Genomic DNA, 25715 nt, shown 5'->3' on the forward strand with positions numbered 1-25715 from the left:
AAAGGGCCCAGTTCTACCACCACAGTGGCTACAAACGGAGCTGTAATTTGCTCACAAAAAGATGTTAGCTAAAAAGGTAATTGATTCAGTAGTCACTCAGGAAACAGATGATCAAGAGATGATCACCCAAGCTAAAACATAAGTTCTTGAAAACAAAATCATGAAACCAGAGGGAAGGAGATGGAAAAAGGAGCATTTTGGAAACTTTGAAACAATTTATTCAGTTGTTCTGTACAAGATTAACAGTTTTCATACCACCCCCACCATCTTCAGCAAGACAGTCCCAACACACACAAAAAAATATAATAGTAAACCGCAGCTCTTACACCCAAAAGGAACTGCCATACTAAGTAAGTGCCATGGGAGCCTCGCCGCCCCACACTGTCACGAAGTGCTGCAAGTTGCCCCGTCAAGGCAGAGGTGCCGGACTCCTGGCTCCCCGTCAGCTGTCAGGTCTCCACGTGGTTCTGCCTTGCTGCGACTCTGCTCAATACCATTCACTCATTCATTATAGCATGTAAAGAAAAAATATCCCACAGAATTTCCACCAAATAAACATTTCCCTGAGGCAAGAGGCTTCACTAAATTCCTAGAACGAGGGCATTCTGCTCTGGCCACGCACATGGGTGCCTCCCAGCAGAAGCATTCAAGTGAAAGCAAAGAGAGGGAGTAGAACCAGTACCTCGGGTCACTCGCTGAGTCCCTATCCTGCCAGGCGTTTGCGTGCTCTTCCAGATACCATGGAAAGTTAAAGGTGCAAAGCACCTCTCAGGATTAGGCCTTCAATGGGAACTGTGCGACATCCGCTGATCAGAGACCATCAGTAACTGCTGTGCTTAGTTTTAGTAACACAAGTTCCGTCTTTGGCTCTTTTGCTACAACCTAGGTATTTTCTGTAAACAAATTTTGATTCTGAGCTGCATTTTTTTTTTTTTTTTTAATACAAGCAACGCACTGATCTTGGGAAATTACTCAACAGCTCAAATTGAGAACAGTCCATCATGGATCTTACCAGAAATGGGGAAAATAAAAGCAGATATTTGCTGGTATACTCGGTGTCAGCATCCTTCCCCAAAGCCCAAGGAGGAAGGCTGCAAGCTTTTGCTTGAAATACCAGTAAAGTTTATGCAGATCAGTGCCACCACTGCATGTTTCAGATGTGGCTATAAGGGCCTGAGAAAAGAGACTGCGGAGAGCAGAAAACCAAAACCCATAAAGCTCACTTGGAACCACAGCCTGCCTTTAGCTACGCACAGTTTGAAAGGGTGTGCTCAGGGGAGAAATATTTAGGTCTAAGAGTTAAAAACATTAAAAAAATAGTAATAAAAATGACACACCCCAACTCCAGATGGTCCCCATTCCTGCAGCTGTGACAAGCACATGATTCTAGTGCAGAAATCATCAAGGAGAGCAATATTATTCTCTGGGATTCATTTGAATAGTAGTGACCTTGGTTAATCTAGATCATTCCCTCTGCCCACCAAAGAGATCATAACTGACGACCCTAGGAAAGAATGGCTTTAGGGGAGGGTCTGGAACCCGCTTGCACAAACTCGGATAAGAACTGGTGCTCTTGCTGGATTTGGTACTGTGTTTGCAGTCACCAAGACACCATTGAAGTCCAGACAGTGCAGCTTTTTTTGATGTGCAACCATAAAAAGCTCTATTAAATAAAACAGAATACATCTTAAATACAGAATGATTAAAAAAGGGTTGAGGAGCACACAAAATAGGGCTGAAATGTGTGTCACTAGTCCATTCTTGCTCCACCATAAAAGGCACTGGAATTATGTCTTCCTATACATGTGACATGCTGAGAAGTGTCCCATTCAATCCAATGCATTCGATGGCAATGACGATAAAACTGAGCAGGAAAAAAGCATCCCTTTGGAGGAAAAAAATCCAAAAACCAAAATATGTAGAAATCTCAATGTCCATGAGTGCATCTAGAAATGTCTCTTCAGAGAGTCTTCATTCTCCTCCAGAGGGGAACATCAGGTGGTTCATCAGATTCACCACACAGGAAACGTTAAGTCTTCCAATTAACTGTAGCACAGCTTTATAGTACAATTGAAAAGTTAGTCAAATGTCTTCAGAAAGCACTGGCAGTGCTAGAATTATCCAAGTAAATCCAAAGCAGAAGAAAGAAGCACCTTTCATACCCTCCACTGGGAGACCAAGGAGGTAACTGGACTTGGAGGTACTTGGCAGACGTAGACACAGGTGGGTGGAATCCACCAGCACCGGACTTTCTGCGAGAAAGCCAAGCCACCCGAGTTCCCCTGCGTGTTCTAGCTCGTGCCAGTGCCAGGGAATGCGTGAAGGGCAGCAGCAATAAAACAGTGCTACAAGTGCTTCTCTCATTAGGACATGGCTCAAGGTAGCCCTTGGTGTGGGGATTCGCTCTGAAAGCCTCTGAGCAAACACACCAATGAGCTCCTCATTGCAGTTTAGTCTCTCCAGTTGTCATGAGAAAAAGACGCAGCCGGTATCCATGACCTGGTCCTCTGGATTTGATCCTATGTGTGCTCTAGCTCCCCTCCTTGCAGACGTCACAATTTCCGTTGCTGTGCATTGGACCCTTTGCCGTGAAGCTGAGAAGCATCTGCAAGAAAATAAAACCAAGTGGGAAGGGGTTTCAGCATCAGCTCCGTGGAGCTGCGTGCAGCCGGGGTGGCAAGATCTCTGCACGGAGAGATGTACTTTCCCTTTGCAGCCCCAAGAATCAGGGGGTGGGAGAATGTGTGTGGAGACATCTGCAGACTGGGAGCAGCCCTTGCTCTGCACCTAAGCAAGAGTCACAGGAAGCACCAAGGCCTCCTATGGCCTCCCAGCAAAAGCACCACACCACAGATTCAGATTGCTGCGTTGACTCTCCTGGCAGTCTATGCCCTCCTCTAAAAGCCACGCTACCATGTCTCCCTGTCTAGGGAACTATAAATACATGGTACTTGCTGCCTAGCATCTAAAGTTGATTTGAAATATAACCATTAGTAGACCTTTGCCGTTGTAATGAAGGCCTTAGGTGCCCACTGATAGTAACAGGAGTCACAGGAATCTAACCACTGGAGTAAGAGAAAGGAGCAGACATGAGGGGAAATGAGAAAATGCAGTGAACAGAAAAAAGTAAGGAAGTTTAAGGTATAAGAAGTTCTCCAGGAGCAATTAAAACTACCGTCAGACTACGGTGAACAAATGGGTGTACTGAGACGTGCAGTCAAGCAGCAGTGGCACCAAGCAGAGCAGCAACAGCTTCTTCTCCAGGACAAGGACAGTTCATTCCATGCAAGATCTCAGTCCCAGCACAAGGTATTCCTAAAGCAAGCAGTCGGAGCCATTGCCACAGCACCAGCACGCAGGCACCTCCATCAGCAAACGCAGCAGCGACAACACACAAGTACACGTTGGATGCTCCTTGCTCAAACGCTTTTTGATGAATGCTGGTACAAGCGGTCACATAAGACATCAACACCTTGCATTTGTAGCAACCTCCCATCATACCAGAGTCCTTGCAGCTTTCAGAGCGATACAGCCATGTAATATGTTTTAAGACCATGGTGGCCACTTAAACAGCTACTTTGATCTTCTGCAAAGCACCACAATTGGTAATATTGCCAGAAGTGATAGCACTAATCTCAGTCTTCAACATTTATGTGAAAACACCAAGTGAGGAAGCAGGTCTCTGCAGAAGCTGTCTCAATGGCCAGTTTGTCCCCACTTATTCCTAGTCACACTGTGTGTACTTGCAGCTCTCGTGGCCCTAAGCCCTGCCTAAGAGCAGCAGTCCGTCAAAAAAATCTTTTGCTTTAAGCCCTATAAGCAACAGGGAAGTAACCACTCTAAATTCCCTCAAATAATGAGGCAGGGAACACCTCCTGCGTGACGCATAAGACATTTCACAACCCTGTTTCAAACAGAAATCGATCATCTCACTCTCCTGAAACTGTAAGTTCACAAACAGGAAGGAGAAGTCCCTCACACCAGCGATTGCTGCTGGTGGCTGCTTCTTCTGCTCCACCACATTGGAGAGATGGAACAAGTCACCTCACACAAGCTTCAGCAAGAGAAGCAAAGGAGATGAACTCTTTGAACTTTAACCAACACACAGCAGCCTCTTCTTTTTCCAGCCAACACATGCTGTCCTCAACAGCCAAGCATTTCACCCCAGCCACACCAGGAGACCACATTACCTCCAGCAGTTTACCCACACATCCGCTACTGGCCTCAGTGCCACGGCGTTACGGTGGCACATCCACACCCTGACCAGCCTCATGCTGCCCAATAACACAACCGCAACAGAAGCGGGTACTAAGCCAGTGATGCCGTACGGCACTGAAGAGCCAACAAATACCTGATCAATAAAGCAAAAATAACTGTAGCAATCACCAGTGGCATAAGCAACTCCCCAAACAGACAAGCCCAGTCTGGTAGCCCTACACTTCAATTTTCGGAATGCTGAACTTATTGCCCTTCCTTCTCTCCTTCTACAACAGCGCTGCCCTGTTTGCACACTCACAGCCCACCAGGACACAGCAGGCAGGACTCCATTTACGAGCAGAGGTGTTCTTTGGAAATTTCTTCTTTTATGCATTAGCCCTGCAGGCATCAAACTGAGGCGAGAGCAGGCTTAGCTGCAAAATCATCACATCATCAACACCAAGTGAAGCAGTCTGCATTCACACTACAAACCTGTGAGGGAGATGTAGGCAATTAGCTCAGCGCACAGATGCGAGACATTCTGGTCTGACACATTTTACATAGGTTACCAGTGACAAAACTCCACAGAGCCAGAATATTCAATTCTGGGCAGTCCTGGCAGACTGCGCATAAAGAGGCACAGCTTTAATCCTAGCAGAACAATCCTTTACCACGACACAAGCAGCAAAGCCAAATACCTCCAGGAACCGACACTTGCTCTAAGCACTGAGGGCTCCTTGTTTCAGAAGCGCACAAGCTTGCACTGGCTAACAAAACAGTAAAGGACACCGAGGGCTACGCCTAGCTTTGTACCGTGGGGAGGCCGGAGGTCTCAGCAACGACCACACTGGTCAGACAAGGAGGGCAACAACCTTGCTTTCACCCCTAAAGTCCTCCTGCTGAGACACAGGATGACTCACGACGCAGAAGACAAACAAGACCGTCTGACAAGTTACCTGGCAGACTTTGCGGTAAATGAGTGGACAGGGCAGAATGTGGGAGTGGCGCTGCATGGTGGGGGCTGGAGTGCAAGCCAGCTAGAAGACCTAGAGAGAAAAACAAAGAAAGGAGAGGGGAAAAAAAGAACAAATACACATCAAAGACAGAAATGAGCAGAGGAGCTGCAGCCGTTAGAGCCTATAGCTTAGTTTCCAGCTGTTGGGACTTCTGGGCTAGCTACAAGGATGTGAGGATGTGCTCAAGGTTCTCCAAATGCAACTGCTAGAGATATAAATGGATGAACTACAGCACGAAGCAACAGCAAGAGAGATGAGTTCGTCTGCAATGGGTTAACACAGCAGAGCACTGGTTTTCTTGTTATTCGACAGCACAGGCACAAGTAACACACATGCATGAGCAGTACACTCACTGTGGCCAAGGCCATGGTGGAAAGTTCCTGGAGCAGGTCCTGTAACTATTGCATCCTTTGATACTCCTGCTTTCGGGGAGGAGTCTGAAGTGAAGGAGATGACATGAAGAGGGAAGGTATGAATAGGAGAGATAATACCTAAAGGGGTGGAGCTCAGGGCAGCTGTCAGCTTTGGATTGTTGGACTTGTAGGATGGAGATAGGACACTTAAGGAGGAAGAACTCGTTAGCAGCACAGCTCCACTAGTTCCTTTCTGAAAAGCAACAGAAAAGGTCAGTCAGGAGTGGGAAAACCAAGGCATGTCAACATTTATACTTGCAAGAAGCATCTTCACAGCCAGGGCCCAAGAGCTGCCAATTCTCGAGGTCACCTAGAGGCGTCCAGAACACTAAAAATCCAGCTGCTGGATGCTATTGTCTTCTACACATGACCATACTGGATTTGAGCCTGTTGTTCCCTTACTCTGGAACTACGCCTCCAACAGGCAGAGCATGTGGTTTTAAGGCCCATTTAAACATATCCATCAAATTGCTCGCCTCCTTCCACGTGCCACAACAGAACGCAGACACGAGCAGCTGACAACGAATTAACGCAACTACATTAGGAGTGTCTGCGGATGAAAAACAAGGCCTGTACATCATTAAATGCAATGGCTGAACAATACAAGTTTGTATAGGCATCCCGGGAGTCCTTCACAAGACGCTATATCCCACTGAACTGTCAGACCCAAACATCGCTTCATTGCTTATGGGAGTAACTGGGGAGCAACAGGAAGTGGACGAAAATAGCTGGGCAGGCATTTTGAGTTTATAGCCCAGTATCATAAGTTGTTAATTCTATAGATCAGTAGTGAAAAGTGTCAATAATACTAAAATCACTTGTGATAATTTAAGTAAGGTCAAATTAGCAGACCTAATTAAAAACAAATTGGTAATTATAATTTTAGTTTATGCAATGGTTTTAGCTCTCATGGCAATTTGCTTTACTGTGTTTCCTCCTGGCCTAAACAGGAACATTACTGTCCCCATAACTCACAGTGTCAGGCCAAGAACACTACACAGCCTGTCCAAAATCTGCTGTCTGGAAGGTACCAGCGTATTTTGATTATCTGTTACTTTACACTGAAAATGAAAGCTTGAATTCTGGAGCACAGACCCGTGGCAAAGGCCCGGTCTTCCTAGCCTAAGCAGCCACAGTCCACAGAGTCATTCAAGACTTTCAGGAACTTCTTTTGAAGTCCCCATTTCGGGTCTCAAGATCGGAGACTGCCTGACGCAGTGCAGTGCCTTTCCTTCCCGACATTAGGCTAGGTCAGCACGTTCTCGCTTACCGGCACAGAGGTAGAAGATGCGGTGCTGCTGACAACAGCTGGCTTTAGGGAGGAGGTCAGCAATTTGGCCACCCCTTGAGTGCCCCCACTAGAATCTCCATTTGAACCTCCAGGAGGTGCCACCAGAGTCAGCTTCTGCGAAACAGACGTCTTCTTCACTGAGGAGCTCGGGGAGGGGCGGCTGGATGCCTGGCTTGAGGAAGGGGCCTGCACAGCGGGCAGCAAGCTCCCTGAGGAGCAGCCCTGGTTTGCAGATGCTCCCGATGAGGAGCTGCTGGAAGAAGCCCCATGCTTTGAGAGGGAACCAGAAACAAAGGGTGATTTGTAAGATTGTCCTGAAGAACTAGAGCCACTTGAGTGCTTTCCTGTATAACTGATAGACGATGAGGATGAGCCTGGGCTTTTGTGGGAACTGCTGGAGTTTTGGGTGCTGCCTGGGGAGGCAGAGGAATGGAAGCTCTGAGCTTTGGTTGATGATTTGACCTGCTGGAGGAGAGAGCGTTGGGGCAATGGGGAGGAGGACTTGGAATTCTGCAGTTTGACAAATGGAGCCGGGGAGGTGAAAGTTTTCTGTGGCTGATTGCTTGAGTGAAAGACCTTCACCTGAGCGCCCGGCACTGGGGTGGAGGTCTGAGGCCCATGGCTTGGTCGGACCAGGCTGTGATGTTTCTGTTTAGCCTGGTGTATGTCTGAAAGGATTTTGCTGGGTGAGGCTTGGCAAGAGAGTTCTTTGTAATTAGAGTTTTCTGTCTTTTTGTCTTGAGAAGTTTGGCCCAATGCCAGGGCCTGTTCAGCCAGGAAATTTAGAGGAGACTGGAGAGAGCCAGCAGGGGATGATGTAGGGGCAGGGCTGGCCTTTGGAAATGTCCTCTTCTCCTCTGACGACGCAAGAGTTGGGATCTTCTCCGGAGGAGCTTTTGGAGCTCCAGAAAGAGTAAAGTCAGGGCTCCCTCCCGCTCTGCTGTTGAGCACAGCCAGTTCTTTAGAGACTGCTTCAAGGGAGGTAGTAGGATTATGAATTAAGTCTTCATCCAAGGAGTCATCCATGAAGGCAGCAGGAGTACCAGTGCTGCTGGCTGCTTGGGCTGTCCCGAGGGACAGGAGTTCTCTGGTCTGGGCGCTGATGCCCAGACCTCCTGCCTGGGGCTCTGATGACAAAGACAAGGTGTTGCTTGAGTGCATTGAAGGAATAGAAACAGAGATCTTTTTATCTGGTTTACAGGAGGGTTCCTGGAACAATATGACAACAAAAGGCAGAGTCAGAACAGAGGCAGGGTTTATGGCTGAAAAGGGAAGGAAAGGTTCCTGATTTTGGGATGGAAGGTGCAGTACCTTTGGGACGAAAGGCACAGTTACTGTGCCTGCTGGTCCCCCACAACACCCTCCCGACTGGTACTCCTGCTGCCATCAACTCTAGCTGCTGTTCCAGTTTTTCCTGAAGCCCAGCGCAGACTAGTGCTGTTTAAGAATACAACTTCCTTACACCTGATGCATAGATACACGGCTCAAAAACAGGATCTGAGAGGGCAGTCACTCGACTACTGGGAACCACGAGGACCAGAAAACACAGAACTCACCTTCACCTTCACCTTGGTAGGTGCGATAACTTTCTTCTTCGCCCTGTTTTGAGGGAGAGAAAAGAAACAGGCTCACTGAATGCCTGCAGGGAAGCATTCAATTAGGGAGCACACTTGGGCCCTGTTAATGACGATCCACTGAGCCTTTTGCAAAGAACAGAGGCAGCATCTCAGGTTGCTAGGATTCAAAACCATATGACATTTGTTGCTGCTCTAGGAAGCCCCAACTCCCACACAGGGGAATGAATTAGGGAGCGGAGCAGAGTCTCTGAAATGGTAGCAGAGCAGTGAAAGCACTCAACAGACACATCCTGCACCAGCTGCAGGGCCAGGAGCTACTACTGGAACCCACCGCTATACCAATACCCAGAGAGAAACTGATACACAGACTATTTTGGAGAAAAGCTACAAATTTCTTTTTGGTTCCCAGAAGAAGTCAAGGATGCAAAAGCATCTGCCAAATTCACGGAAAATAGATCATTTGATCTGGTCAGATGCAGTCTCTGGTACAAGACATCCCTGAACAGCTGGAATGACAGGGCTGAGGGAAGGATGACTACACTATTTCATACTCTCTCATACTTCCCCTCATTCATCCAGTGCCAAGAACAGGACCGTCTGTCAAACAGACATCAACCTAAATCCATACCATCGTCTGTTATAGACTGCCAGCAAGATCCACGAGACCCTTTGGCATTAAAGCACCTGCCCAGCTGGATTCCGATGGCTCTCTTGATTTGCCACCCATAAGCCTGTTTCTCCCACCTTCACTAGCTTGAGCTCATCATACCCCTCCTTCAACCAGGCAACAAGAAAAAGGGAATCCAGAATCCAGGGAGGACTGACTGAACAGGTAGCAATAATCACAGTGCTGGCAGCGCACTCCTTTTTACCTTGATCTGCCTCCCAAGGCCTAGCACAGAGGCCTGACTCCAGTCTGTTGAACAAGGCCAGGAGGCAACCTGGCTTCAAAGCTCTTATCTTTGAGCCTACTCTAAGGCTCAAGCACCTCAGGAAGGCTGTTGTTGGGAGATGTCACACACAAACAACTACTCTCCCTAGACCTCCCCAGATGAAGCAGCGCCAAACTATCTGACGGGAGCCAAGCAAGCTCAGGTGCTCCTGCATGATCCACCCAGGCCCCAGGGAACGGAGTTCACCAGTTATCACTCTAAAGGAATGCTGCGCGATACTCACAGGACTGATGTGAGGTGTCCGTGTACACGCCTGCTCTCCTTAAACAGTGTCCTAAGAAGGGAAGAGAGCAATGAGAAGTGATATCCAGCAAGACCCAGTAGAGCAGCTGGGATCACTGGAGACAGAGCTGCACAGTACAGCAGGGGACTTAGTGAAATTAAAACCACAGAGAGTAAACAAATATTCATCTGCTTTCCAGGAAAATCCTCTTGAACACCCCCACTCAATTCCCTCTGGGGGGAGCTATGCTTGTAGGCGCTGGAAAGGCCGTTAAGGCGGGCGTTGGACAATAACTAAGAAAAAAGCTCTGCCAGCTTAAAAAGCTGACAGCCAGCTGGAGAGGCAGTACAATCGTTCAAGCCGGGTGTTACTGCTGCCAGAGATCATCCAAGAGCTGGCAGATCATCCAAGAGCTCTTCACCAACTTCAAGGGAGAAAGGTTTCCTTTCCCTGCCTCACGTACAGCGATACGGATGAGAAGCCCTCACACTTCACATTGCTGTTGCCTTTGCATCCCCAGCAAACAGCGGAGGTGACTTCTCAAATTAGCACAGCCATTTCTGTAGCAATTGTCTAGCCACGACCAATAAATAGAACTAACAGACCAATAAATAGAATCCAAAAACCTTTACTACTGAAGCTAAGTAAACCAGAATCTTACACAAGCACTATTTCACCTAAAACAGCTGCCACTCAGCTGCTTTCTTAGATGTCAGGGTGAGAAGCTTATCAGTACTGACACGTGGAACATGCTTTCCTAGCAGATTATTAACATCCTGAATTTTTAAGACAGACTTTTGTCATCCTTTTCCTCTTAAAAAGCACATATATTTTAACCTTATATTCCGTTAGTCACCTTTTAGTGCTAACAGGAAAACAGAAATCATGGCAGGGCCATTCTGAACTCATACACAAAGTCGCTATTCTGTCCATCTTCAGGCTCCTCTTGAAGATGAACTTCTGTGCTCACAGTGACAGCGAACCAAGCTGATTAGTACAGAAAAGCGTTTACAATTCTCTTAATGTTGTCAAACCCTCCCCTTCATTTCTGCCTGGATGGCAGACTAGCTTCTGTCTTTAAACCACAAAGTCCCAGGAGTAGAAACCATTGTCCTTTAGCCACCGGAAAGCAACCAGGAAAACCACTTTTCTTCAGTCATTCTGTGGTCAGCTTCCCTGGAGGGCTCTCTACACCGAGTCTTGGGGGAACACAAATACACTTAAGAACAGTTTTACCTACAGCTCCAGGGAAAATATTTATTTACTTTTATTCAAAGAAAGAGGTTTTAAGCTTGGCAAGCCAGGACCCCAAGCTGGCAGTATCTTCATTAACTAAGGAGTCTGCACCCAGCTCCTAATGCCATCGTTCAGCTCCCGCACTGAGCGGCACGCCACAAACATGCACAATACCGTACTTCATGTGCACATGCAACTGCAGTAAATGGCTATGGATTCTTCCAAATGGATCTGTAATTTGCTTCTCACACTTACTGCTCTTAAGAGCTGGTACCCATGAAACCCAAAAAGCAAATTCAGCAGAGAAAGAAGACAGTGCCATCCAGCTCTTTAAGATAAGAGATTCCAGCAGTTGGACTGTACTTGTTTTAAAACCAGTGAGCAAAACAAAGCAGGCTAGAAGCTGATGACAGTCCCAGCAGAATGACTCTCTGCAATTTGCATGGCTCTCTGCAATCGCCAGCTCAACGGCATGGATGATGGAGGGCATGAAAGAGCAGGAAACAGCAGTGAAGACACGGGATGGGGTAAAGAAAACCACACCCAATTCCTACTTACTCTGTTGACTCTGATGCGTCTCGTGAAAGTCCCAAAGTCGCTAAAGCTTTCTGCTTTGCTTTCTTTTGGGAAGGTCTAGGGGAGAATTCCCCAAGGGTCTGAAAAGATCTTTTGTCATACAGATTCAAGAAACCACTGGCCAGTCAGCCTCACCTCAGTGCCAGTTCTAACTCGTGACTTGTCATACCCAGGGGCATCCATCAGAGGTCAATGCTGGGGCCAAGACCACTCAACAGCGTCGCTAACAGCCTGGACGACAGCAGACTGTACTCACAGTAAGTCTGAAGGCGACGTGAAAACAGGGTGGGAAGCATTGGAGGGCACGGTTGCCATTCACAGGGACCTAGACAGGCTGGAGAAAGGGGCCAACAACACCTTGTGAAGTTCGACAAAGACAAACGCAAAGTCCTGCAGCTGGGATGGAATAACCCCAAGCAGCCACACAGGCTTGAGGACAACTGGCAATGCAGCAGCCTTGCAGAAAAGGACCTGGGGCCCTTGCAGACAAGCAGAACACAAGCCACTGCTGCAAGGATGTACTGCTGAAAGCTAACTAAATACTGGGAGCAAGAGCACAGCCAAAAGTTCAAGTGCTTATTCTCCTCTGTTTAGCACTTGTGAGGTCACATCCAGATACAGCGTCCAGTTTCAGGGTCCCCACAATACAAGAGATGTTGACAAACTGGAGACAGTCCAGAGCCACTGAGATGGCTGAGGAACATGTGACATACAAGGAGAGGTTGAGGGAACTGGGTTTGCTCAGCCTGGAAAACGCAAAGACCAAGGAGGGATCTAATGGCAATCTTCTACTACCTAAAGAGTTTTGGGGACAGGGAGCCACAAAGACGACGGAGGCACCTTTCTCAGAGGCACTCAGTAAAAGCAAAGAGGGAACAGTCGGTTCAGCGCAGCAAGGGGAATTCTGATTAGAAATAAGGAGAAGAGATTCATGAAGAGTGAAGTATCAGAACAGTGGCCCAGAGATGCTGTCGTAATCTCCATCCATGGAGACTTTCAAAACTCGATAGGACGCAGCCCTGAGCAATCTGACCTAACTTTGAAGCTAGCCCTTCTTTGAACAGGGGTAGGACTAATGACCTTCAGAGGTCCCTTATGATAAGGAATCCCTGGTGTACAACATGATTCTTGCTCACCTGGCCTGCATCCAGCCTTTTGGCCAAAGGGGCTTCACCTCTCCATCTAGGAAGGTCTTCACATAATCCTCCAGAGACTGAGCCTTATTCTTGTCAAGCTCATAACCATCCAACTTAATCTTCACCAAGTGGCAAAGCAGCTCCCTGAAGAACAGGAAGATTTCAAATACAGTTACTTGGATTAACTTTCCCCAGATGGAGGTCATTCTGCTTATCCAGGGCTAGATGAATATGCTAAGATGTGCCTGGCTTTGCATAAGTATTCTGGATCAGACTGTAGCCAGCTGAGCACAGGATTCGAGTCCGGACATTCCAAACACCCTGCTAATAAAGCTAACCCTGAACTGCCTCTGTAAGAAAGAGGCAGGGATTGGCACATTTCTCTGTAGGTGTGCACACAGACACAGATGCACCAGAGGAAAAAAGCCTTATACACCTTCCCATTTTAATATCTTCAAACAGCAGAGGTGGTAAACCAGTGACAGAATTACAGACGTTATTTAACAGCTGCGGACCCAAACCCCTCTGCAGAAGTTTCTGCTGAGAGCAATGAGAAGGCAGGAAGTGCAGCCCTCTTTGTTCTAAATGAATCTTTTATGGAGCAGCACCCCAATTTGTTATGGAATAAGATGAAAAAGATAACACGATTGATTCTTGTTTTATCCTTTGTCACTCTCCCCTTCATCCAGCACTCTGTTCTTTGTCCGACCCTTGGGTGTCAGGGGCAGCAATCCCCGTAAGCTTTAACTGTTTTCACAGCCAGAAATCTGGTCTTGTTTAAGAGTCTAGTCGGTAGGATTTCAGCAATTCAACCAAGTTACTTCTTTTGCCAAAAGATCTGTCCCTCTTTTTGGCCTCCGCACAGAGGCTTAGTGCTTCTCTCAGAGCTGGTCTGTACCTGAAAACAGGTTAGTTTTGCGATGTATTTAAAGTTGAGACTTAGTAACCACAGTAGTGGTTTCCACAAACCTCCAAGGTGACTATTACTAAAAGCCATTAGTGCTGCTCCTCTGAAACCAAGATACAAACATTAAAATGTATTATTCTGCGCTGCTGGAAGTGAAGCAAGTCACAGGTTGCCTTAATATCTAAATTATGCAAACCTGATTTCATTATTCCACTGAAATTTCTTTCGTGGTCCCATAACGCGTTTTCCTCCCTTTTCTTCATCCTCGTCATCATCAGAGCAAACTCGATCTCGCTCTTTGTCCTTTTCCTCTTCCAGCATTCTAAAACAGAGATGAAAACAGTGTGGAAGTCACTGTCCTGGCTAATTCAAAACGAGGATGAGTCTCTGAACAAGACTGTTCAGAGGTCTTGCTAGTCAATGATAACAAACCCCCAGAAAAGGGCCTGAAAACCTTGCTTACGGTGCAAGCTGAGCTACGTGCTCAATGTGAAGAAATTTCCCAGTACTATGTAGTAGAGACCACAGGTCTGATCCAGCCTGACTGTGCTCAGACTGCCATCTTTCTAAAAACAGGCCTGGGCAGAAATGAAACACTTCAGCCAAGTTCTGATCCCATCAATGCTGCTGTAGGTGGCATCAGTATAGATAGTGCAAAGAAGACAAAAAGCTTAATTAGGCCAATTAATGCCCATCAGCAATTCTTGAATACAGAACGAAAACAGGTGGTAAACTTCATGAGAGCAGCCTACAGGTCCCAGGGAACCTGCCGAGAAAAGCTACAGATGCTTAACAAGCAAACAATGAGCTTACTTGGCAAATTTGGCCTGAGTATGGGCTTGGCATTCCTCTTGGTACTTAGTCATCTGCTCTGGCATGACTCGACCAATGGCTTCTTTTAGCTTCTGCAGAGGCTCCTTCAGTCGGCCACCCTAGAGCACATCACAAAGCAGACTGAGGTTCTGCGCTGTGTTTCAGCCATGACACTCAAACCAGCAGGACAAGACCTTGCCAGTTTGGAATCCGCACCACCAGCTGTGGAGCCTGAAGCATGCTCACATGGAGGACAACAGCACATTACACAGAGAACAATTCTGCTCTAGAGATCAGGGTAACATGCACATGAGACAAGGCTGTGCCGCCAAATTCACTCACCTGCTCATAGAGATAAAGCTTACGGGCACGCTTGACTAGAGTGTCCTTACTGCAAGGTAAGAATGCAGCCAGGTGGGCGTACACCCCTGACCGGATCTGGCTGTTCAGCTCCCGGGTCTGCAGTTCTATGCTGAAGAACAAGACAAACACAGCATTAACCAGGGACCTGGCATGGGTCCTCTAAGCAACTGAAATGCAATTGTGATGCAACCTGGGAAGCTGAAGGCAGGGAGAGAGGGAGAAAGTGCAAGCCAAATTACATGACAGTTCATTATATTTTAGAATCAATGGACTCAAGTCCTTTATCCCAAGCTATATCTTTCATTGCAGCTTCAGAGTATCTTGAAAAACAACAAAATACATCAGCAATCTCGTTTATTCTGCATTTCATCTTGGCAGCTGAGGAGTGGGAGCATCAGACAATGAAATGAGAGGCACACGCTGCTTCTGTCAGACACTACTGTGGTCTAACTCAGGATAATACAGAATCAAACTTTATCCCTTGGGCTTGAACTTACTTCCCAGTGAACAGGCTAGACAGGTCAATGCATGTCAAACCCATCTATGCAGTTATACATAACTTAAGAAACTAGCTTTTTAAGCCACCTCTAAGCATCAGTTGCCAGTGTAAAAACTCCTAACTGATTCTACTGCCAAGTCATACAAATTCTTTTAAATCACTTCTGAAAATGGCGAAAATTATCAGGCTTACAACAGATCAGGAATGTTTGTGCAGTCAGCACTGGAATGCGAAAAGGTGATAATCACCACTTGAAAGGAGAAGCAAACAGACTCAGAAAATTCCTTCCAGCAATTCCCTTCAAATGTCTTGATAAACCTTAAGGAAAATTAAAGCCTCTGTTTAAGCATTACACTGAGATGATCACAAAGCTGTATGCATTCATCCATCTTCTGCAGGCACTTGAAGAAGAATGAAGCCATTGTCAGCAGCTGTGTGAAGCTGCCCTGGCATTCTACAGTTCTACAAAGATAAGGAGCAGAAATAGAGTTCCTCCAGTTTGCACAGAATGCCAGTTGAACACAGCAGCCTTATTCCAGTTTAAAAATATTCCATACAGCACAGACAGCAAAGAATATGCCTGACATCTCTGACAGGAGGAGATTTAGTGTTCTTGTATCATGCTGCAATCACAAGTCAAGTGAAAAAAATAAGTGCACGAATATCAAGCATTATCTTGAGAATGAGAGCTATAGATATATATCCTGCAATCTTCTCCTACCTCAAGTACACCCATTTCGGCAGAAAGCCATTCCTAGGAGACATTCATGTTATCTTAGGCATGTTCTGTGTGGAAGGCCTGTAGGAGGACACCCCCGCACCTCCTGTTAAACCTGCTCCTGACTTTACCAGAAAGCGATGCTCTCCCTGACACTCTCCTTTCCCCACATCAGCCCCACTCCTTCCTGGCAGCACTTACTCCAGTATGATGTTGTTGATATCCTGAGTGAAGAATCGCTGTTTGCCTTCTCCTTCTGCAGCTCTGGCAGCCTGGAAAATAGCAAATAATGCCAAGTCAGCATCGTTTCGCATACAGATATAGACAGGCACAAGCAATCAAATGGTTTTTTGAACCACTTCAAAAATACTACAGAACAAGACGGCTTTATTTCACTGAACTCTGCACCAGCCACCTGCTGGAGGTGGACTAGAAGCTGCCCCAGGTGACAGACTGTTGAGAGGTTGTGCCCTTTCCGCTTAGGCCTCCTCACTTCAAGTCCAGCTCTACCACCGGAGCTGGTGCAGCCAGGCCTGCCCACACACCTTCCCCATCTGGATTCTCCTGTCTGGGTGCGCTGGCATTGAGTACAGTGGGGCTGGTACAACGCAGTGAAGATTCCCCCACTTAACGGGGCAAAGGAGACTGCTTGGTGGCAGCTGGCTTCCTCGGCATAATTCCCATGGGAAGAAGGGACAGATTTAGGACAGGGTTTTAACTTCTCCCTGGAGCTGTTAGATTAAGTAATACGAGCGTAGGGCTTGTCCCTGGAACAAGAAAGCTCATCCTAGTCACATTTAATGAGGGGCGGGGATACTCATCACCAGGCTTTCTAGATCAATGTGGACACTGAGCCAAGAAACCAACGGAAAAACTAGTAGCCAGAGGGGATATGTTAGTTCCTATCAACACCATGGAAACTAAAAAAAAATCCTGTTCAGGAAGCTTCCTGAGCTATGACTGCAGCACACAGCATTGCCCAAAATATCACACCCATGAAAAATATGTCCAGCAGGGAAATAATTCCAGGAGATGAATGAGATGGCAAAAAGTTGTCACGGAGCATTCAGTCTCTTGACTGCAGGAGAACTGATGTAAACAAAACTGGGATTCACCACAACAACTGATTCCTTGCACGGGAAAGGGGACCAAGAGAGATGGGCGTGATTTTGAAATCCCCTGATTTAACGCTTCCATATTCCGGCTGGTAAGCAATGAAATTATGCCCAGAAGGCACGTACATTCCTGCAGCAATCTCTCTGTCAGGTCATAGGAAGCTGGCGATATCAAAGGAGAAGGCTCAATGCTAACGGGAACCCTCAACATGAAAGTTCGTTTAGAAGGGGAGGGTGAAAATCAAACCAGTTGAAGCAGAAGAGGAAATGCCTGGAGGCTCCGGTTAACCCCTGAGGTGCTCCCACCTGATGGGGTGGAAGCAGCAGGCTCTCAGGCAGAGCTGTGGCACCTCTCCACTCCCACCTGCAACAAAGTTCACGTCCCAAAGTCCTAACTGACCCATAGACTTCAGTTTGTCACTTCTTGCCTTTTGTCCTCGCCCTCTTAACAGAGTCCAGCAACGAGACACAGCAGCAGGAAGCTCTGGGGACTGCCTGCTATCACCCTAACTTGCGGCAACATAACCATTAACTTGGTATCACAGAAGCCTCTGCAATAATCTCCTTTGAGTCACACAGAGTTCGGAAGCAGCTGTTTCAGTGTTTTCTGTTAGCAGCACAACTAGCAAGTAGCAACATCCACAAAGAGCCCATCCTTTTCATCAGCGGTGGCAATACTTACTTCAATTCCTACTTCCCTTCTGTCTGCTCGTCACCACTGCGCACCCTTAGAATTTCCCAGCAGAACAGTTATCTTTAACAGAAGCTAATCTTCAGTAACAGGAGTTATTAAGCAAGGGATGCTTCAATAACAGGCACTCTGAATCGATCTGCACCAGATGGCAGAACACACACCGCCACTGCAGAGCTCTACAAGCACTGTTTAGGGCTTGAAATCAATATTTATAAGGAAGCCTAACAGCAGGAACCAAACGGGTCGGCATTTGTTGGCAGGCTGATGGTGACAGCCATCAGAGAACCCCCCAGTCAGAAAGTGTACTTCTCTGGCATGCCAGCAGAGGGATCCCTGACCAGCACCTAACGCTCCCCGCTCCTCCAGAACTGCTTTCGGAGGCAGGTTACGGCATTTTTGGAGAAGATGGGCGGTCCCACAGAAGTCCAGCTGCAAGAGGAGCTACAGGCAAAGATGCTCACCCTTCTTAATGCGTTCCACTCCCTCAGCAGTGCTGCAACGCTGGGAAGTTAAAGAAGGGGAAAGAACCCAGACTGTCAGCAAGGAGACTCCAGCCTGCGAGCTGCCGAGCAGTACCCGTGCCTCACTGAAGGCATCCATTTGCGTTACAGAGGAAAGAGTTTTAGCAAATCCTCCAGCCCCCTCTGCAGGGCTCTCCCCACACTGCACAGCAGGTAATGCTTTCCAGCTGCACCCATTTTACATAGAGAACTCCGCATGCCCCTTCATAAATGCTGCCCTGCTCATCACAGCACATAAAAACCGTTACGGTGGGATTTATCCCTCAGCCCCCTTGGTTCACATTTTAAGTCCATTCACGTTAAATTGCCTTTGGAGTTACCTATCGCATCAACCCATGCTTAACCAAGGGAGGTAAAGAAACCATAGTGACAGCTGAAATCCTGAGAGCGGTGAATTCAGTCTACAACCAGGCTGAGGACCAGCGCTTTGCCTCCGTCTGACACGCCGGTGTTCAAGAAAGTGCCTTGGCCATAAAAGCAAACCGAGTGACAGAAAGCTGTGCTCCTGCTTGGCCCCACCGGAGCGTGCTCTGAGCCTGGGTGGAGAACCCAGCAGAGCTGCCCCCCGCCAGCAACCAGGCAGCGATCTGCTGTACCTGAGCCAGTTCTTTGATGCGTTTCTCCAAAGGGGCTGGCAGTCCTTCTGGGAGGGAGGGCGGTTGCTTGAAATCCTGCTCCAAGCCTGTCCCAGCAGGATCGCTCCCATCCTCCACGTCGTGAAAGGGACTTCCTTCGGGGGACTCGCTGAAGAGCCGCTCCAGGTCGAGGTCAGTTAACGAGTCCATAGCCGTGGCTGCCTGCAGTAGGTCGCTATCACTGGCATGGCCAAAGAGCGATAGCAAGGGGTCAGGCATTGCCTCTGCCTCTCTTGGGGCTGGAGGCTCTGCAGGTGGAGTCACCACTTTCTGCTCTTCATCTTTTTTCTTCTGAGCTTCCTTTTCTTTCTGAAACTTCTTCAGCATCTCCTTGACGCTGAGAGCTCCAGAGTATTTCTTCTTCTTCTTCTCCTTACTTGCATTTAATGCTGTAAAGCTGCAAACAAAGGAGGGAAGAGGAGAAGAAATTAAGAGAGAAATAAAAAGATCAAGAGGAACAGACAAGGATACTTTCATCCCAGTTCAGCCACATGCACCAATGCTTTGGAAAGTCTTAGCCCTTAACCAATTACACTAGGAAAAATAAACTGTTTCCTCTTAAGGCCATACCTAAGAGTTAAGAATAAGACTGAAGGCCCGAAGCCTCGCTGGGTATCACGTGCCCAACAGGACAAAGTATTTTCATTCATTCCATCATGTCTCTCTTTTTCAGTAACTTATCCATCAGGTGTTCACTTATCCAGTTTCATCAGGCTTAAGTTTCAGTTCCTCTTCTGTAACCTACTAAGCTTCCCGAATGCACTTGTCTCACAACTCCTGTATCAGCTTTAGTCACTATCATCCATGAAACACTAATTAGGGAACAGAAAGATGTATGCTGTTTAACATAACTGCCCTAAAGCACATTATGCTGTAGCAGAGGAAACAGTACAGTCAGAAACCAGGGAGACTCGGGATGCGCGTACCACTGCTGCTCTGCATACTCCCCTGCCTCTCAATCTGACAGTTGTTTTGGGCTATATATTCCATTTTTAAGGCATACAGCTGCTTCAGGGATGCAAACCACTCTCTCTCCGTCCATTACCCCTATTCTACGGATCCCAAAGTAAAACCCTGCTCAACTGTGCAACCTGAAATCGAGGGGAAACAAAGATTCATGCAACGTGCTCACGACGTGCAGAAGCGCTCACACCAGGGACAGGACTGCCTCAGCACAAGACCCACTGATGTACAAGTCCCTTCTCACTGCAGAGCTGATGGAGCTCAAAACTTCCCCACCCAGTTATGCTCTTACTTAGCCCTGTGCATCGTTCTAGGAAGGATGAATTGGAAATGCACAAACAACTAGTGCAGAGGAACCAAAGCAGGAGTGTGACAGCAGCTTGAAGCTTCTCGCCTCTGCTAGAAACAGGGCAGCAAACTCCCTTCCCTTGTTCCCAACGAGCGAATCGTGCACTGACTGCACTGGGTCAGACATGGTTTGGTGCTGCCAGAAAGCAAATCCATGCAGAAAAAAGGAAATCCAAAACAACAGTTACAGGAAGAAGGAAAAAAATAGGAGGAAAATGTAGCAAAAGACACAAAGGCAGCAGACATAAACTGAAACAAAGAGGCCAGGCAGACCTGAGCAAGTACAGACCAGCAGAACAGTCACACGCCTTGAGAATAGAAAAACCACTCAGGTTTATAGCCCTCAAGGAGAGAAACTACAGAAAATCTAATCACTCATCCAAGAAATACTCTGGGCAGGAATACAAACTATTGGCCAGCAATAGCTGCAGCAGACAACTTTCTTCCTGCTCTTGCTACCCACGGCCTTCTGACCTCTTTCTCCATGCTGGCCTGACACTCACACAGCTCTGAGCTCACGCACTTCCTTCCTGCCTTTCCTCTCCCACCTTGGTCCCAATATTCGTCATCCCCAACACTCTCCCACATCTGTTCCCACCAGCAGTGCCTAACCAGAGCTCCAAGGAAGAGCCGTTCAGCTCCGTGCCCCTTTGCCCTGACAGTCCTGCTGCGGAGCTGTGCTCCTTTCCCAGCCAGGAGCTGCCTCCTCCCGACTCGTGAAGCACTGGCAGCTCACCCGTCGGTGGCTAAGCAGCAGGCACCCAAGCCGCCCCCGACACAACACGTGCTACTGCAGCGTAACAAATGCCACCTGTAACCCTGAAGCAAGGCGCCAGGCAGCAAGTGTTCCCTACTCCTCCTTACCCGGCTTTTGGGAACTTGGACTTTTTTGATTTCTTTTCCTTGTCATAAGAATCATCTTTCTTCTTCTTCTTCATTTTTTCCCCTCCATCTTTCAGCTTCCGCTTCTGGAAAGGATTAAAACCGAGTCAGAGTCAAAGTGTTTCCTGCTCACGGGATCGGAGCTGCAGCCCCGGAGCCACTTTGGGCCCTTTGCCAGTAGTATGAGAACAGCTCCTTCCCCACCCCACACGTTAACCCAAACCAAATACACAAATCACCACAGTTCTGGCACATTCCATCTTCAACATTTCACAGTGCACCCAGCTCTTATGCTGGAGAAGATCCTGTCAATAAAGGTGAAGGGATCCCAAGCGCTCCTCCTGTCTCCCCTTTTAGCCACGTCACTTCAGCACTGTGAAAACATTGCTGTTTCTAAAAGACAGTGCCACAGAACGAAAGCACTGGCTTCCCAGTGAAGCCCCCAGCACTCCTCAGACGAGAAAGAAGAGCCCTCCAATGCGTCTCATCATTCCCCCAGTGCTAAGCCACTCTGGGGTGACAAGAGGCTGCTATCATTTCTGCTCTGGGAACCGGGAAACTCCACCAGTAGCCTCAAGCATGCCAGACAAGCTTCATTTTACCATCAAATACGTGGACAGAACGTGATTATGAAGCGCTCATCTGTGAGGCTGCAGCTCCCTGCCTATTCTGTCCACACCAATTCACAAGTCTCTCTCTACTTTGAGAGTCAACGCTCTTCAAGCAGCAAACCCACCAAGCTCTAACAGAGGGAATACTCCTAGAAAGCTGGCTTGCTGACCTTGGGAGATTTCTTCTTTTTCTCTTTAACATACTCGTCTTCAGATTCAGATGCTTGCCGAAACTGCAGCGTTCCTGAGTTGATGTAAAACCCTCCGTATTTTGTAGTAAGAGAAGCCGGAACAAGCTCATCGTACTGGAAATAAGAGAGAACAATCCGTTGGTATTGCAAACTTGTGTTCATAAAATCTCTTTTATTCTGTACTTGAGCTGCTTGGAGGATGGAGTGGGACTTGTGCTCCCCGAGGAGCAGGTTGGGCCGTGGACACCCATGCTAACTAGCGTGCTCCTGCCATGCAGTTGCCCCAGGAGTCCTCGTTACCCAGCCCTGGCACACTCCCTGCTCGCAGTGAGCTCACGTTCTCCCAGGTGCCAGTCCAGCCCCCCAGGCAGCTGAGTTTCACCACCCTCACACCTGCCCGGGTACTCACTGCTTCAGAATTATCAATGAAGGAGTCGGATTCGTCGTATCCATACCCCATATCAATCAAGTCCTGAATACGGTCCTTTCTACGTCTCTTGCCACCCTAAACAATAAAAGATTGATGGTATGCTCATCTTCTGTTCTAATTACCACAGGGATAGCCCCGCTACAGCAGACTGACATTCTCGCCAGTTTAGAAAAGAGAACGAGCTCTTTTACGAAACCAGCATCGACCCACATCGCGCTCTAATCTAAGGGTACAATTAAGTTTTAGGCCTTGTCACAAAGAATCAAAAACAGCGCATCCAAACGAAATAAAACGCTGGCCCAACAGACAAGCCAGCTCTGTACCAGCAGACTTTATGTTACGTTGGGTCTGCTCCCCTGAACGCTCTCTGTCAGCGCAGAGACCGATAGTTCTTCGTAACTGCTGCAGAGCCAGGACAAACTCTGCACTACGAGCACCGAGCATGCACACAGCGCATGAAGACGACCAAGAGCTCCAATTCACATCACAAGACAACACAGCAACTCACGCATCCAGAAGCGCTGGCTGTAAAACACAGCACTGTTTTATTGCCATCTACAGAAGTGCCGTGAGAGGAAGAACAGCAAGGAAATGGGTAAGACAGCTCAGCTCCTCTTCCCCTGTGCAACTCAGCATTGTCCTAACGGCAGCAGGCTCAGCACCGTGCTTAGAGGCTTGCCAAGCTACGCCACGCCATGACTGCAAGGCCTGGACATTATTTTTGTTGCTTAGAATAAATTTCATAAATTAGTAAATGGCATTTGTCACTCCAAGTAACAATATCATGCCCTTTAATCAGACTGTCGTTGGATTTATGAGCGTATCAGGACTGGTGGAGGGGACCACAGCCCTGAGACACAGAACGCAGGCAGCAGCACGCTCCAGCCACACTAAGGGACTGCACGAGGACAGGAACGTTAAGAGCTAGCGACTGCTGATTTCTGTTAAAGTAATCTTGGTCAAGAGCTGAACAGCATTACCCATTCTAAGGGATAGCATCATATAAAGAAGAGGAACGTACATATTTTTCTTCAAACTTCCTAGCAAGAGCCTCCACTTTATGCCTCTCCTTTTCATCATCATTGAAGGGATCAGCAGGGTCCTTCCTCTGCAGAAAGGGAGACAAAAACCGTCAGAATCAAGCCTGTCACCCTGCCACCCAAACCCATTAAACGTGCATTAAAAGCATCACGACTAGAACACGCAGGCAGAAGCTCAGACCAAATCAGCCTTTGGGACAGTATTCTTAGAGGGTTCTCCTCAGTATAAGCCACCTAGAAACAAGCACACGGAACTCTACCGGACAAGAAAAGAAAAACCAAGTTTCTTGGAGAAAACGATAAACCACAGAGGTGTAACTAAGGGTCTCTTCTCTCAACTTGGGCTTTCACAGAAAAGAAAGGAGAGGATGACGAGACAGTACCCTACCACTCATCTCCAGATTCTGTGTAAATCCCTCTGGTTTTTTGTCTGTGTGTTTGTTTAAATCACTGCTGTTCACCAACCAACAAACAGATCTGGGGGCATCTCCCTTCCCTCTCCCACCCGCTCTCAAGCTCACATGAATGAGCTTTAGCAGGCAGAAACGAGAGGAGCTTGTCCTTACCCCGTTCTTTACCGGATGAGATTTCTGCAGTTCCTGGCTGCGCCTGTGACACCCACAAGCATTCAGGGCCTCGCTGCAGTCTCCGTGTTTTGGGCGCCCTCTCAGCTAGTCCTGTACCTGCCTCTGCTTCTCCTGTCTCTCAGGAAAACAGCACAAACCCTCGACTGACTGCCAGCCAGAACTGAACAGCAGCAGCAAAAACGAGTAGAGCCTGATCAACTTTCTCGAGCATCACCGTGCTGCTGTCAGAAGTGGCAGTGACAGCGCTGGAAGAGTCGGGAAACCACAACTCCTTCACGTCAGTGGAAAGCCCAGCGTTCTCTTCCTAACTACACAACGCAGAAAAACATCCATAACACAGAATTTGGACGCTACAGATGTTAGCATGTCACTGCACCTGAGAAATGACCCCCAGGAGGCAAGCAGAGCTGTCAAGCAGCACCTGAGAGCACCACGGCCATCAAACGGGAATGGATGCCGAGCACCGCAGTGAAAGCATTCACGTGCAGTAAAGCAAAGTCCCCAGAAAGGATACAGCCCCGTGCTGCACAAGTATCCCTCTTTTTGATGCTTTTTGTAAGACACTCTTAGCTTCTAGTAAACCAGGTACCAAAACCACTTTGGATCGATCAAGCAACTTCAAGCTCTATCAGCGTAACACGCCATACTCTGCTGGCAGCACGTCAGCTTGCTGATGTGCAGAGCCAGTGAAGAGAGAGGAATACGACAGCTGTCTGACAACAGGAACCCGCAGCTGGACCCCAGCTCCGTGGCCTGCATGGTGTGTGACTGCTGAGCTATCGTTTCAGCTCTCAGCACCCCACAGGTAACACATCACCACCTCTCACAGCAGCGTTAAGAGAAGACCACCGCGAAAGTCCCTGAAATCTTCAGATACAGCCTCAGCTTCGCCACGGGCCGTGCGGACACTCACCTTGTCTCCTGCGGAACCACCCTTGCTTTTCGCTTGAAAATTCTTCACGAGATCCGGGTAGTAAAATTCCGGACACCGCTTGTGATCCGGCTCGAAGAGAGTCAGCGTGATCCGCATGGACGTCGACTGCTGCTCCGCATCCTGGGGCTGCTCCGAGTCGTCCTTCCGAGGCTTCTTCAGGAAGCCGCCGCTCAGCGGGCCGTGCAGCGTGGTGAAGGGAACCCTGTGGGGCTCCGTCATGGCTCTGGCCGCCCCTCAGCACCTCTCAGGGCGTCGCTCCCATGGCAGCGGCCGAGCCGTGCCCCAGCTGCACACGCACATCGGGAGTCTGCCGGCGGGACGCGGCCGGGGGCAGAAGGAGCTGGAGGGGGGGCGGGATGCCGCGGGGAGCGACCGAGGCTGGGGCCGTCAGAACGCCGCAGGGCTCTGAGGGGACGAAGCGGGGGTCAGGGCAAGGGGGAGCGCAGGAGAGCCGAGCCCCGCGGCCCCGCGGCCCCCCGCGGCCGCCCCAGCTCCACCTCAGCGCCGCCCGCCCCGCTCCCAGCGGCCCAGCTCCGCGCCGCGGCCCGGGCCCGGCCCCGTTCCCAGCGCCGTTACCCGACCGCGGCCGAACCGGCGGGGCCCCGGCGCCCAGCGGGGCAGGCCCGGGCCCAGGCGGCGGCGCTGGGCTGCGCCTCACGGAGCCCTCACGGAGCCCCCCCGGTGCCGGTGCCGGTGCCGGTCCCGGTGCCGCCTCCCCCCCGCTCACCGCCCCCCGCTCACCGCCGCCGCCACCGGCCCCGCTCCTACGTCACAGCCGCGGGGGGCGCTGCCTCGCGCAGAAGCCGGCCGGCGTCACAAAGCCGCGCGCCGCCGCCGGGCCCAATC

General features: G+C 48.8%; 1 protein-coding gene across 8 annotated transcripts; it reads right to left on the reverse strand.

Annotated features, from left to right (window-relative positions):
* Positions 1 to 198: 198 nt before the first annotated feature.
* On the reverse strand, positions 199 to 25715 carry UBN1 (ubinuclein 1). 8 transcript variants are annotated; one of them, XM_035548813.2, is made up of 19 exons: positions 25611 to 25715; positions 24849 to 25274; positions 23330 to 23416; positions 22288 to 22383; positions 21858 to 21992; positions 21059 to 21162; positions 18845 to 19280; positions 16120 to 16190; positions 14681 to 14810; positions 14339 to 14457; positions 13722 to 13847; positions 12619 to 12762; positions 9671 to 9721; positions 8474 to 8516; positions 6897 to 8126; positions 5705 to 5819; positions 5567 to 5632; positions 5154 to 5243; positions 232 to 2605 (listed from the first exon to the last, which is right to left on the reverse strand). In XM_035548813.2, exons 2-19 carry the CDS (start codon positions 25086 to 25088, stop codon positions 2553 to 2555), a joined length of 3336 nt encoding a protein of 1111 aa, XP_035404706.1. In that variant the 5' UTR covers positions 25089 to 25274; positions 25611 to 25715; the 3' UTR covers positions 232 to 2552. The 8 variants fall into 8 exon arrangements, with proteins under 8 accessions (XP_035404704.1, XP_035404708.1, XP_035404709.1 ...); XM_035548811.2 differs by having other exon boundaries at positions 199 to 2605; positions 5567 to 5819; XM_035548817.2 differs by lacking the exon at positions 5154 to 5243.

The sequence above is a fragment of the Cygnus atratus genome, chromosome 15, assembly GCF_013377495.2.
Source record: "Cygnus atratus isolate AKBS03 ecotype Queensland, Australia chromosome 15, CAtr_DNAZoo_HiC_assembly, whole genome shotgun sequence".
Taxonomy (NCBI): Eukaryota; Metazoa; Chordata; class Aves; order Anseriformes; family Anatidae; genus Cygnus; species Cygnus atratus.

Excerpts from the sequence above, each read along its gene's own strand:
- UBN1 (XM_035548811.2), bottom strand. The coding sequence starts at position 25,088 with ATGACGGAGCCCCACAGGGTTCCCTTCACCACGCTGCACGGCCCGCTG. Across the intron at positions 19,281-21,058 it reads TCCAAGTTCCCAAAAGCCGG|CTTTACAGCATTAAATGCAA; the intron begins GTAAGGAGGAGT and ends CTTTGTTTGCAG. Across the intron at positions 5,820-6,896 it reads CATCTTCTACCTCTGTGCCG|AAAGGAACTAGTGGAGCTGT; the intron begins GTAAGCGAGAAC and ends GTTGCTTTTCAG.